The sequence below is a fragment of the Barbatula barbatula genome, assembly GCF_947034865.1.
Source record: "Barbatula barbatula genome assembly, chromosome: 8".
NCBI lineage: Eukaryota > Metazoa > Chordata > Actinopteri > Cypriniformes > Nemacheilidae > Barbatula > Barbatula barbatula.
In genome coordinates this window covers 16,187,818-16,201,876 of record NC_136771.1, presented here as the reverse complement: position 1 = coordinate 16,201,876, position 14,059 = coordinate 16,187,818, and the positions used below count along the sequence as shown (strand labels likewise).

The 14,059-nt window shown below is 38.4% G+C and overlaps 1 protein-coding gene across 2 annotated transcripts in view; it reads right to left on the bottom strand.

Annotated features, from left to right (window-relative positions):
- Window positions 1-14,059, bottom strand: part of cntln (centlein, centrosomal protein) — a 68,125-nt gene that overhangs the window by 44,899 nt on the left and 9,167 nt on the right. The window contains exons 9-11 of one of the 2 annotated variants that reach the window (XM_079463464.1): window positions 13,828-13,992; window positions 2,206-2,310; window positions 70-168 (exon numbers count right to left, since the gene is read on the bottom strand). In XM_079463464.1, the coding sequence (XP_079319590.1) occupies window positions 70-168; window positions 2,206-2,310; window positions 13,828-13,992 (369 nt within the window). The remainder of the gene's footprint in view (window positions 1-69; window positions 169-2,205; window positions 2,311-13,827; window positions 13,993-14,059) is intronic. The other variant, XM_079463465.1, reaches the window with a different exon arrangement.

Here is a 14,059-nt window from a genome sequence, read left to right as displayed (position 1 = left end):
ACATCAATCTCCTTAGAGGTCTTCAAAGAGAATGGCAAAGGCAGAAAAAAGGAAGTGTTTAGTCTTCACCTTAAGCGCGAGCAAATCCTGTAGTCGCTGAATCTTTTGCTCTTGTCTGGCTGTTCCGTCAGCGCTGCTCCTGCCACTTGGAGACGAAGATCTGGATCCCTGATAAACACAGAAGGAAATCGAGATAATCAACTGCCATCTTTTAAACAATATTTAAGGCAATTTAGCAAATATGAAAAACCAACTAAGCGACAGGCCCACATACAAACATACGAACCGCAGCACGCACGCTCTCTGAAACTTTACTGGGGCCACGGGCTGAATTGCGAGGAAGACTGCTCACGGCATGCAGCTCAAAGGGTTCTCTGTGCAGGGACCTAATGAGCATGTTCATTTCCATTTACATTGTTTCTTTGACAATAATGATGTCCCATTAGGGGAGACAAAAGGGTTATAGAGTGAGAAACGCGCCAGGCCTCATTACCAAAGGTGGGGAGGGAGGTGCCTTTAATTGCTCTATCAGGGCCCGGAGTTACACTTGATAGGACAACAGAAGCAGACTTTGGGGAGAAAGAAAACAGAGAGAAGGAAGAGATAGAAAGAAGTGGGCTCTTTCTGAAGTACCTAAACCAGAAAATCTCGGTCTGCTCGGCAAAGAAAGGCCAGATGGTGGATCAACTGTGAAGGAGTCAAACTACGAAATGGCAGACGTACCATTACAGTTGAGAAATCGAGATCTTCGGGGGCAGATCAAAAACTCTCAATCTTGAGCAGAAAAATCATTCTTCTGAGACTCGAAAAGATCCTTTAAAAGCTGATTAGCTTTTCACTAGGCTGCTGACGTATAAAACTAACTCGAGTAACTTTTCTTGGAGCTCTTAGTCCAGATGGATCAACCTATTGAAGTCTTTAATCATGTCATAACCGACATACTGTAGCTGAACCTTCCTCTGACACATGTCCCAAGACCAGTCTTAACATTCCCAGCATTCACAGGAACAACAGTGTCCTACATATCAAAGACCTCAAGCCAGCAAGGATTAGCAAAAGAGTCAAATGGAAGCTTACAAAGGAAAATAAATCAATAATGGCTGAATATGGAGAACAAAGAAAGGGCCCAACAGTCAGGAAACTAGTGGCATAGCATTAGTCTTCTTGTACTGCATAGACTCGCATGAGTGACATGGTTAAGTGCTTTTACAGATTACAGGCCCTGTCATGACGGTAAGTGTGTTAAAGGGAGAGTAAACTATCAGCATTAATGTGATGTTTGATACGATGAGGCCAAGTATGTGAGTTTGAGAAAAGAGCTTTTTTATTACGTAGGCCACTGTCAGCTAGACATGACCAAACTTATTTAATAGAAATCTCTGCCGCCAGCTAAAATATGTCTGTACATGTAGGCATGAGTTTATGTCCTCGCAAGTTACACATTGCACTACTTGATCGTCTAAAAACATTTTAGAATGTGATATTTAAAGAAAAGAACATTAGGGTCAGGCTGAGCAAGCTAGGTTTTAGTCAAGCATGAATCCTTTAGTGAGGGCTTTGGAAGACAAATGATATCATCTTTAAAGAAAAAGCTGTCTGGGAGGACTACTTTAATATGCTCACACTTTGACTAAAGAGGGTGTGGAGCCTGGCAAAATGTAGCAGATATCAACATTAGCAACTTTTAAATGTAAAATTGTAACCTAATTTACATAAAGGAGTCCTCCACCCAAAGATTCTGTCATCATTTACTTGCACTCAAGTTGTTCCAAACCTTTCTTTGGTCTGATGAACATACAAATATATTTGGAAAAATGGAAGCAACAGAAATTTCTGGGGCATTATTTACTATGGTAGTCAATGATGTCCCAGAAATGTCAGTTGATAACATGTTTCCAAATATATTTTTGTGTTCACCAGAACAAATAAATTGATATACATGTAGGTGTGAAACAACTTGGGGGGGATTCATGACAGGTATCCCTTTAAAAAATGGCAACCAGGTCAAAGCTGTAGTTTTTATCACCTGTACTGTATTGTTTGGACATTTTTAGTGTTTAAATGTATTGCCCAATTACCAAGTGTGGCCGATTATTCTTCTAAACAATCATCTTTTGTGTTCCACAGAAGAAAGACATTTAAAAGAGTTTGAAGTCTCTCATTTACAATATAAGCGTTTTTGTGAAACAGTTTTTTTGGCTGTACCTGCTGTGTCTTTAGGTCTCTGGTGGTTCCAGTGTCCACCGACATCTGCTCTTTGTGTGCATGCAAGTGGGGTGAAGATGGATTACCCTGCTTGTGGCCAGACTCCTGAAAACACATTTCACATTTAGGAGGGAGAGCTCCTCAACATCCAATGAGAAGACATTTTGTAAATTAAAACCTAAGACATTCAATATAGAAGTGTTCACCCTACTTAATACTAGATATGTTCATGAATAATCAAATGCTAAAAAAAAACTGTATTCTCATTTGCAGGTGAATCAATCTGCAGTGCAGCAGGAACGCCGCATGTCATGTCACATCCACGTTGCAAATGCGCACACTTGGCTTGCTAGTAAAAATGAAGAAGGACCAGGATAATCAGTGGAGGAGTGGATCTCTGAAAGTGCGCTGAAGTACATGGCAACAGTTCATCTTTCTGTCTCCCTGTATCACTCGAACCGACAATCACCGCAAGTCTCAACGTGACCAGGGCAAATGTTCAAATGTTGTAATGTCCAACAATTTATTTCGAAATGATTTCCAAATAAAAACATCAAACTGTGGGCTCAAAAAATATTTTTACACTTAATAAATTAACCCTTATGACAACCCCACAAAGGATATTGTTGTTCTTATGTGGTTTATCACTCTGGGGGCATAAAAAACAGATCTATTATCCTAAAGTGCTCAGATATGGATAAGTAAGGAATAATACCCTGCTTATTACAGAGCTACTTGCCACTAAGAAAATAAATGGACTTAAAATAAATTGTAAAATAAAAAGTAACTGATTTGTAACAACTTTCAACCTGTCATGAGAAAAGAGACAGTGGAGTAAAACACTAAAGCTGGAATACTTCAGACTAAAATCTAATCTTCAACACATGCAAAGAAATGTACATAAAAAAATGAAATTTTAAGTTTCAAACAGAGATGGCGACAGTGAGGCAAAAGGTACGGATTGCAGCTTTAAGGTGTAGTACCCTTCAAACGTTCTGTTATTAGTTTTAGCAGTTGTTACCGAGGTAACAGACCTTGGAATGTAGCAGTCGACCTATCAGAATCAAGTATTCCAGAGAGCTGTGTAATAACCCAAGTTATAAAACGGTCAGTTCAGGTCCTTGATTCTGAGTGGTTGAGCCGAGTTCTAAGCAGTTATAAAATACCCTGATTTATAACTGCTGACCGCATTAAATAACCCAAATATCCCTTTATTTACTTTATTTTATGAAACCATGCTACGCATATGGAATCACTGTTTTATAAAAGCAATAAGTTCCGCGAAGCAGTGGGTTACAAGTGCATTTTATAACAGCTAAGGGGGTTTGAGGCACTCCGCGTTGAAATGTGCCACAACGCCCTTATTGCTTTTATAAAAGGGTGATGTTCTCATAATGATCTGACTGGAGTGCACCTGTCTGGTGAGCTGTTTCACATGTTTTAAAACATCCCAACAAAATAGACCGTGTCATCGGATGCACGCTCCTGGCCCGAAGTTACCTTCCGGTCTGTTTGTTGATCCGCCTGACAAGTGGCTAATAATATAACTACTGAATATTTAATTTAATTTATATTAACATTAGTTTAAATGAATTTTTGATTGTATAACAATTGTATTAAATAAAATCTTTTTTGAATTTGATTGTATATTTCTTTTATTAAATAAACAATTTGTTGAATGGGTCGTGTAACTTTTGTTGCATTTAAGTTTAGCCACCAATTCAATTTACTAGTTATTTATTTTGCTAGTTATCAGAAATAATCTACGGGGACTCTTTTCTTTGCGGATGTGTACCGGAAGTTAAAAGCCTAGGATATCCGTTCATAAAGGTAAATTAAAATTACAACTGAAAATCTGCGCTTTGAAAGTCAGTTGCATTGCTGTCTATGGGCGGGAGTCAGAAAGCTCCCGAACTTCGTCAAAACTATCTTAATTTGTATTGCGAAGATGAACGGATGTCCTAGGCTTGTCAAACGACTTGAGGTTGAATAATTTATGGCAGAATATTCATTTTTCGGCAGAGTTCCCCTTTCAGTTTGGACTAAAAAAGTGTGCATGCACAGTAACGTTTGTTTATGTGGCTGCTTTGAAACCATCTAAAGGTCCTTACACCAATAAAACCAAAAACACCAATTAGACCAAAAGTTCTTAAGAAAATACCAGTCAGAAGGAATCAGAAAAACATGGACTGGCCTCCAAGATGGCATGTCAAGTACAGTATGGAAGATAAAATTCCCAGATAACAGGCCATTCATTTGAGTTAAATAGAAAACATTTCAAGAAAAATAAAACGGGAACAAAAGATGAAAAAAACTCAGGCAACAATGGCAATGAGCTACAGTATAGTATGTCAGGCAAACCTAAAATCACATTACACCACACGGAGAACAACATTTCTCAAGGGAATAGGGGTGAGGACAATATTAGGCTTTGGGGATGTGTTACTGCAATGACAGTAAAGATATATTATAAAAAAATGTGAGTTTTTTTAATAGGAGTTAATTAAGCTGCAATCTGCAGGAGCGCTGGGACAATTAATCTTCCATCAAGGCAAAGACCCAAAACATACTGCAAAAGCCCAGGGGCACCTTAATGCACGGGCTTACATGGGCTGAAGCCCAGGAGTCCACAGTATATTGGGGGCGGGGGTGATGGGCAGAGGAGTTGGGGTTTAGAAGTGCAAGTGTTTATGTATTTACAACAAAGATATGCAATTTGTCTCCGTTCTGATAACATACCAATATAAAACGGCTCCACTTAACATTTTCCATTCACACAACGAAGAGGCTAAATGCATTAAAAATTAACTACCCGTTGGAAAATGTGACATCATTGCATATGTAATCATTAAAAAAACAATTAGTTTTTGCATTTGCGAACATTAAAATGGTCTCCATTAATGCCTCCAAATCCTGCCTGTAACAACTGCGAGTGATGACAGCGAGTGGTCATTTGTAGCTGTCAGTGGTAATAAAACAGATCTGCTGAGAGATAATAAAATAAAGAGATCTGTAATGGGCCAGGAGCTGACATGCTTCCTGTACTTCCTGTACTGGATTTCTCTGGGGACGGCTTTGTCTGCGTGCTCAGAGGTTCTAGGCATTGCTGATAACACTATATTTTGTCATACACCTATTCCAGACACACTCTTAAAGTTATGATCATGTTTCTCATGCTCTCGTTTTATTTAATCAGTTGATATCAATCTTAGGTTGTCTAGTGAAGGAGGTGGCAGTTTCTGCCGCATGTAACATGCACTCAAAAATACTGTATGGTCACTAACTTATTCTTAAAGCGGAAACGTCCAAATGTGGCCATATGGAGTACAAATGGACACAGACAGACTTGCACTTGAAAGTTATTTCTGCATTGAGCAAGGAAGGGACAATTCCAGCGTAATGGAATGCGAAAGTCATCTTTAGGCAAAGTACTTCAGAGATTGTATTTACTATTAATATATTGAAACATCCCCTGATGATGGAGTCCAGACACAAGTTCTCTATTTTAAAAGAGGGACGAATTCATGCTTTACGGATGTGACAAAAAAGGATGCACGTACAACAGGATTTCTGTGAATTAGACTGTGTTAACCAGAAGCAATAACACACAACCATTATTAGTGGTTTTGTCTACGTTTGCTGTTACACCATAGGACACATTAAAGGGCAGATTCACAAACAGCTTGCGGTAGCGCAAATGCCTTTTTTGGTGTAAAACACCACTGTCGGTATTACCTAAAAACATGCAGTCAAAATAAGCACTGAAAATGCGTGGACAGATGTTTATGCGACTGACTTTATTGCATATGCATTGTAGGAGTTTCCTCTTCAGACGCAAACTTTATGGGAAGAGAGTATTTAAATGAATCACACAAGACGTTTTTTTTGCGCTTGTCATACTTGTATTTGCGGCTTTATTTAAACCCAGCGCAAGTGATGCGCTCTAACTAACGTCATCCGAATCAGCTGCTCAGATGGGGATCTGTGGCGTGTGTCAGCTTGCATTCCGTTATTAGTAGATTAATGAGCAAAACTTCAATCCTCCTTTGCGAAGAGACAACTTGATGTGAAAACGTTCATCCGTGTTTCTCACATGTTGGCAACCATAAGTTCAAGCCTGTGACGACGGGTAATTACTGCCAACAGACAAGTGGGCCTTGGCACCTGTGTTTGTCTCTAAAAGCTTGATAATGAAAAAACAACAGCTCTGTCATCACCTTTGGGTTCCTGATTGCATTATCAAAACTACAGCCGGGTTTGGCATCTGGGCGTGACCTTGTTAACTGCCAGGGTAATTAAGTTTAACCAATTGGGAGAGGGGATGATAAATTATTAGCAGGTAGATTTTGTTCACATTTTATTAAATTGGTCTGCCAAAAGGGTCGGCCAAATTATCTGGGGCCTCATTTGTTGGAGGCCGGCCACATTGGCGCATCTGTTACAATTATTTATAATTTCAAACAGTTGAAAACCAACACAGTTCGGCCTCAGCTGCATAAAGCAATTTACAAATGATCTGATGAGGGAGTGTTTGAGCCTTTCCCCCCTCATTTCTAGCCAGCAGGGAAAATGAAGGGGGAAGGAGAAAAGGGCTGAGAGAAAGAGAGAGCGGGAAAGAGATGGAGAGAGAGAGATAGACAACAGCGTGCTGTAATTACAGAACACGATTAGGTTCTTCTGGGAGGTTTGCTGGCACTGGTGGTCTCAGTGTAGAAGCAGAGGGAACATATGGAGGGGCTCTCCCCGAGGCCCATGACCCGTCTGCTGGCAGAGCTACGAGCTGCATCTGAATTAGACTGCTCTACACATGTACTATTTCCGCCACAACAACAAATCCGATCACTGTTAATTATGAAGTGACTATAATCAGGCCCTCAACCGAATGAAGCCCGTAGATGAGAGCCATTGTGAGTTGCCAGTAAAAGCGTTCCCAGCACGCTTGTCCCCTGAAACACCTCGACCTGGTTGCGTGCCGGCGCGCAGACGCGAGCGGTGATGCGGGTCAGGGTCGTATCGGAGCAGGAATGTGCTTCTAACTGCTGATCAGAGCCCCCCGCAGATGGACAGGGACTTTACGGGAGTGAATAAGTGACCGGTTGGGCCTTTAACACATGGCTGGGGTTTATTAATGAGTCTCAGTACACACGCTGCTGATCTAATGAAAGCACTTGAGTACAAGAGTTCATATCATTATAGTCGAAAACATTCAAAACATCATCCGACAAAGTGTTTTATGACAACCAGAAGCAGCATTGCCTTTTTAAAGCAAGCAGCGTCTTGATCGAGCTAGTCACAAATATGTCTAAACATGACAAGATTTCATAAACCTTGGATGTATTACAACACTAATCATTTCTCCTCTTCATACAGTTTAGAAGCCCAGCAAGGTCACAGTGTATGTATTTAAAAGAGAAGAAAATCTACATATTTGAATCTCCTGATAGTTTTAACTGCCAAGAAAAATATGATCTTAATAAAGGTAGAGACCATGGAAAGACTCCACAAAGCTCCGTTCCCCAAAACAACCCATAGTTCTATGAGGGTGGATCTTGTGACCAGTTGGTATTTTGTCATTTGTCACGTGTCATTTATAAACGGTTTTATTAAGAAATAAAAATGTTTGCATAAGCCTTGCTGATATTATGCATTCAGACAATTAAGGGTTGATTTTATCCCACCATTAAAGACCCCTCTGACGTCAAACAACTCACTCTTAATTTTATAACTGGCATGAACCTGCAATAATTAGCCTACAGTTGCCAGTACTCACAACAGTCATTTGGTTAAAGATGATTTAAGAGTGAGATTGTACAACATTACACCCCAATTTTGCTTCTTTGTTTAAACCTGCATGCTCATCCATCACCAGAGCTCAACAATAAAGATGCTTTTTTCAGCTGGCCCGTTCGGGCCATTAGCTTGAATTTTTACTTGCCCTGCCAACAATTCTTATATGTGCCAGTTTATTTTTTCTTTTCTGGATTTGCTTCAGTAAATGTTTAGTCTTTTATTGCTAGGCTTCTATATGCCTACATTTACTAGTAAATCTAAACAAAAATGCATCTCCATGACAGCCGTATGCAAATACAAAGTTTTAACAAATAAACATAAATCAATGAAAGGTTTTATCACATATGGTTGTCCTTCTGGAACCTGATATCTCCATATATCGTAATAATTTTTTGCCAAATCATTAGTCAACAAACATTAAAAATTGGATGTCAACTTTGAAAAAACAGTATTTATCATTTTAAAAGTACAGTACAGTGCAGCAACAGTATATCTGAGCACACTATAACATGCAAACCATTGCTATAATATTCTCTTAAGAGACATTAAAAAATACAGCTAATAAAAAAAAAAGCATAAACAATGCAAACTGCCCAATTTAACATTAACGTTCGGTATGAGTACAATCCAATATAATGTTAAGAAAAACACACACAAACATCAATAAGAACTAATAATATAGCCTAAAAGCTGGCACTTCACCTATTTTGAAGAGTTTCTTTGCAAAAACAGATAACTCTGGTTTATTATATAAAGAAATACGCTTTTAACTCTGTCATCATGTTTGTATTGTGTTTTAATAGGTCAGTTTATAGTTATTATTAATCGTTTGACAGCCCTAAATGAAAAAACTTTATTCTTTGTAAGAAAATGTGATGCATTGTACACTGTATGTATCTAGGTGATCGCACAGACATGCTGCCAATTATTAACAAAAAACGTGTTATTGTTTTATGTTATCATGTTATTGCATGATACCAGTTAGGTAACATTTTTTATTTCAGTCTTGTCAGTTAACCCTTAACAGTTGCAAATAGTCTGTGGTTATTCGAAGAATTAGAATAAATTTAGATCGTTGCCAGTTAGTATAAATATCATGATTTTGCCCTTAGGTTAGATGGTGGTTCTGGACAAAAGATGGTATGTTTGAAAAAATGTAGATACACAGTTAACAATAGGTCTGATGAGACATAATCCTGCTAATGTTCTCTAAACAATTTGAGTGAAACAAACTGAAGAGGCAGCCCACAGTGATGGAAGCACTGCCTCCTAAAGATTTAAAGCCTAACACATCGGCAGCTTCTCGGTATGCTGGAAGCTCAGCGTTTGAACGTCAGATAGTGATCAAAAGAAACACATCTACTCATCTAAACATGACCCCACATAACAAGCCGTGTGTGCAGGGAGCGGACACTTCAATTATACATCTGAAAGCTCAGCTTTCACTAACACTAATAACACGCAGAGGCAGATGTTGAGAGGAGCGTCTGGGCTCTCGAATAGGGAGGAACGTGGAGACAGACATTGAAATTTCATCACCTGGGAGGTTTCTCGCCATCTCAAAGTTGAATAAAATTCATGAAATTTCACCTTTTAAATAAATACTTCTATAGGTGATAAACCCGGTTTAGTGACCGCTACATGTATATAGAGCTCTTGCAAGAAAATTCCCCTTTGAACAGTATAACAACAAATCTGCATACACAAAGATGATAGATACGATTCGACAGATACAATTAAATTAGGCCAAAGCAGATTTAGAAGAGAGACATTGAGAGACGTGATAAGCCATGCAGATGTTCTTTGGGCACATCACTGCACAGTTTCAAGATGTTACATGTTTACATGACTACATGTAATACACTGCATGTAAAGGAATAGTTCACCTTCAAGATAAATTCTTTTTCCAACCTGTTGTCATTTTAAACCTGTGTGATTTTCATTCTTCTGCAAAACACAAAATACGATATTTAAAAATAATTGGTAACCAAAATGCATCCTCATTGACTTCTTTTGTATAGACACAAAACCAATGCAAGTCAACGGGGACAAAAGGTTTTCTGTTTCCAACCGATTTCAAAAAATCTTCTCTTCACTGCTATGTGGCATAGAATTAAGCAAAATATTTTTTTACCAAAGTTGTGCATTTACTGCAGTGTTAAATGCATCGCTAAAACACCACTTCAGCTTAATCCTCGAGAGGCAAATTGTAGATTTGGTTTTCTATGCATGTCGACAAGAATTAGGGAAAGCCCATAAGGCCTTGGTCTACAGTTTACGTTAATTGTGATTCAGACCAGAACATGACACAGATGGCACTTCGACAACATGGATCACTAACCAGCCAGACTGCAACAGCAAGTGGAAAAATAAATCTAGATATAGCAAAGCACTTCAAATATTTCTTCCTAACAAATGGTGAGTAAACCTGTGACTTATAATCAACAAAAGCTATAATTGATTTTGTATTCATTCTGGAGAGGGTAAGTACTTACAGTGTTGTGCAATGTAGGGTTACCTGAATGCATCATTACATTACAGTACAATTATTACATGGCTCTCTGGAATACTTGATTTGAACTGGTTTGCCTAATTGCCATTAAACTGTATAATTGATGAATTTTCTAGATTTCTGTGCTAGTAGAATCTCATCTCACTTCATTGTGTTGCCTACATCTTCACAGAGGATTTCAAACCAATATTAATTATTTTAAAATGAACACTCAACATTACACTTTATTATTTTATATCATAATAATAATAATAGTAATAATAATAATGGGCCTAATATAGATTAGGTGTCTTTAAAGCTGCCAACTTTTATCTCTTTGGCACTTATACCGGGTTTTTATGCTTATTTTCTTAAGAAGTCAGATTACATCAAACAGACAAGCCGAAAGCTCAAATTGTATGTTACCCTGCAAGTAACAAGCATTAAGGTTTGACTTCAATCGTTCATTTCACAATGACTGCAATTTTTGGCATAGCCTTAGTTAAAATAAAAATATCAAGGTAACATTTTTTACAGAATGTTTGTAACATTGTTACGTAGAGTAAACCACAAACATTACTTGAGCTGGTTTTGCATAGGTAGGGTCACAAAATCGATGTTTTAAGCATACCGTGGTGAAAAAGTCATAATACAACGTATTGTCCACAAACACAATTTCAAAAGTTTTCCTTCAATGAGTACAATGTTACTACATTAGATACAAAATACCCCACATTTTTAATGTAAAGGTTCTTAAATGTATAAAACTCATTTTGAAAACAAAAATATGATTGTTCAAATTTAAACATGACAGTTTCTTTCATAAAAAACTACAGATTTTTGAAACTGTGAAACTTTAAAAATAAAATATACAGCAAAATATCCATTTGCGTTATTCCCTAATTTTGATAAGATTACCATCACTCTAAAATGTGGAAAATATGACTAATCTAAATGCGTAAGTGGCCCCAAACTTTGAAGGTTAGTGTACATTACTTATGTTTTACTTCTAAGAAAAATGCATTCAAATTCAGAGCCCCTTTGCCGAACCCTCAAAAGATAATAATACAACTCAATCTTTTTAGATTACTACCATAGGACAGGTCACACTTCCCTCATTAACCACAGCAGCGACAGTAAATCCTGCATGTGGTGGCCTTTGAGTTGTTATTTACGCAGACTATCCACACAACAGGGTTTATTTTTGCATCCATCACTCCTCCCTTATTCAAATGAGAGTCTGGTCGTGCTCAGCTCCGTTTGCAGATCAGCGCTTTGATCATTCCTAACATTTAAAATAAAGCTCCAACAACCTGTGCATTAGAATTGTAACAGGTGTTCAGGAAGAAGTTGATACAGAATTTCAGATTACGCTAGAATACACATCCCAGTCAGTGCAATTATAGCTGGGAACAGAAAGCCCTCTTGACTGTGTTACACCTTGGGATAACTGATCAGTTCACTTTGATGTCTGTAGGTAAAACAGTTAAGAAACAAAACAGCGAAGCAGACGCTACATGTGTTCGGTAAACAGAATTTTATATTCAAAGCAATACATTGGATGTCTGCATAAAATGCGGTCTGATTATCGCGTCTGCTCAAAAGATGTGATGTGCCTCCTTATAGCGCATGCAAACACACACGACGTCTGACTACATTTGCAACACCACCGACGTCAGGGAAAGTCAAGTAGTAGTTAGTAACTGAAACATTCATACTCCTCAGCCAACCCTTACAGCAATGACCCAAAGACAACCACAAACAATGACTGCTAGTGCTCTTCATCATCTTTAGTAATTTTCCATTGCCAAGTAAATGCGTGGATTGAAAACATGCAAAATGAGATCTTTGAGAATCATTCGAACACGAATTATATATTATTCTATTTTTAGAAATTACCATCATTCTAAATAGTATAAATGCAGACATTTATGTTAATCTAATAATAATATTATTTATTATTGTGGTAAGAGCATTGCGCTAACAACGCAGGGTTGTTGGTTGGATCCCAGGGGATTGCAGATACCTATGTTAAATGTATAGGATAATGCAATGTAAGTCGCTTTGGATAAAAGCGTCTGCTAAATGCCTAAATGTATGTAAATGTATTCTAAAAATATATATATTATAACTGCCAATATCTCATTTATCTTTACTTAACATGTTTATAAACAATTGCTTTCTTTAGCAGATTCGTAAATGAAGTAAAGTCATTGATTCTAAATGCTAATATGCTTTTTAAATACTTACTAAAATACTAAATCAAAAATATGTGTGCAATACATCATCAGAGAAGAAAATTAATTTCATTGGAAGTTAACTTAAAAAAACATAAACTGATTGTGCTTTGTTTTCACATGAATTATTTACATTAAAATCTAATGCGTACATTAGGCTCATCTTGAATGGATTTGATGTTGACCTAAATACGATAATATTTAGTATAAACACACAGCATTTCTGCCAGTAGTTAATGTTTCAACAGGAAACGCAACGTAAGATTGTAAGAGTTGTGGACTGCAAAATATCCTTAAATAAGCATGCCACACGGTCTGCTGTTTTCCCTCAATGACGTTTAGAATGCTGGGGCTGTTTAATATGGTTACAGGGTAGCACTGTGTCGTCCCAATTTGAGTATTTAGCTTTTGGTGTTTCTCATTTAAAACGGAAAACAGCAGCGCATAATCCAATCTTTGGCCAATTTGGTAGTCGCACCAGTGCAACCTCTAACAAAATTTAGTCGCGCAGGCAAGAAAAATGGTCGTAAAATGCGACCAGTTAGCTGCCATCTGGAGCCCTGTCTGGGGTGTCTTGGGCTTCGCTGCTTGTATTCAAGGATAATGTGCTTAGACATGACACCAGGAGTGTAAAACCTGGCGCTCGGCGATGGAAACAATGATATCCTGCATCTGTATGGGTGTATGTCTAGAGAACGGCTTCGGCCCACAACAACAGGAGAGCGTTTATGAACTTCAACAGTCATTCAATGAGGAGACAACTATTTTTGGTGGGAAGCTATTTTTGGTGAGAGTGCGAGATCTACGGAGAAGAGCAGGAAATGTATAGAGATTGCATTCTGAGGGAATCTCTGGCAAGGTTAATGTCAAATGTTTTGGAGCTGTCAGACAGCATGAGCCATCCAAAAATGAATAAAACTCCTGACCATATCTACTCATTCATGTCTTACATTTATTGTGGATGCGGTTTGACCAAGAGGGGAAAAGGGAAAGAGTGAAAAGAACGGTGTGTGGTTTTGCCTCAGTCCTCATTCGGCTCGCTTTGCATACAAAGGGCACTGAGCGTGATGTAAATCTGTTATGGTGCTCCCCGCATGAACTCACCTCGCGGTGCCCCGTGGCCGCTGTGAAACTCTGCAGCTGTGCCTGGAGTTCTTGGACCTGCTGATCTCTTTGGCTGAGCTGCGTGCAGAGGGCTGCTTCCCGCTGGCAGAGATGCTCTTTGCTGTGCCGGAGGGCCTGATATGACATGCTCAGCTCGCTGTAGAGCTGTCACAGCAGAGAAAGACAGAGAAGGACAAGCTCAGCTAATGTAGTTAAGTCCTTGCTAGAACAC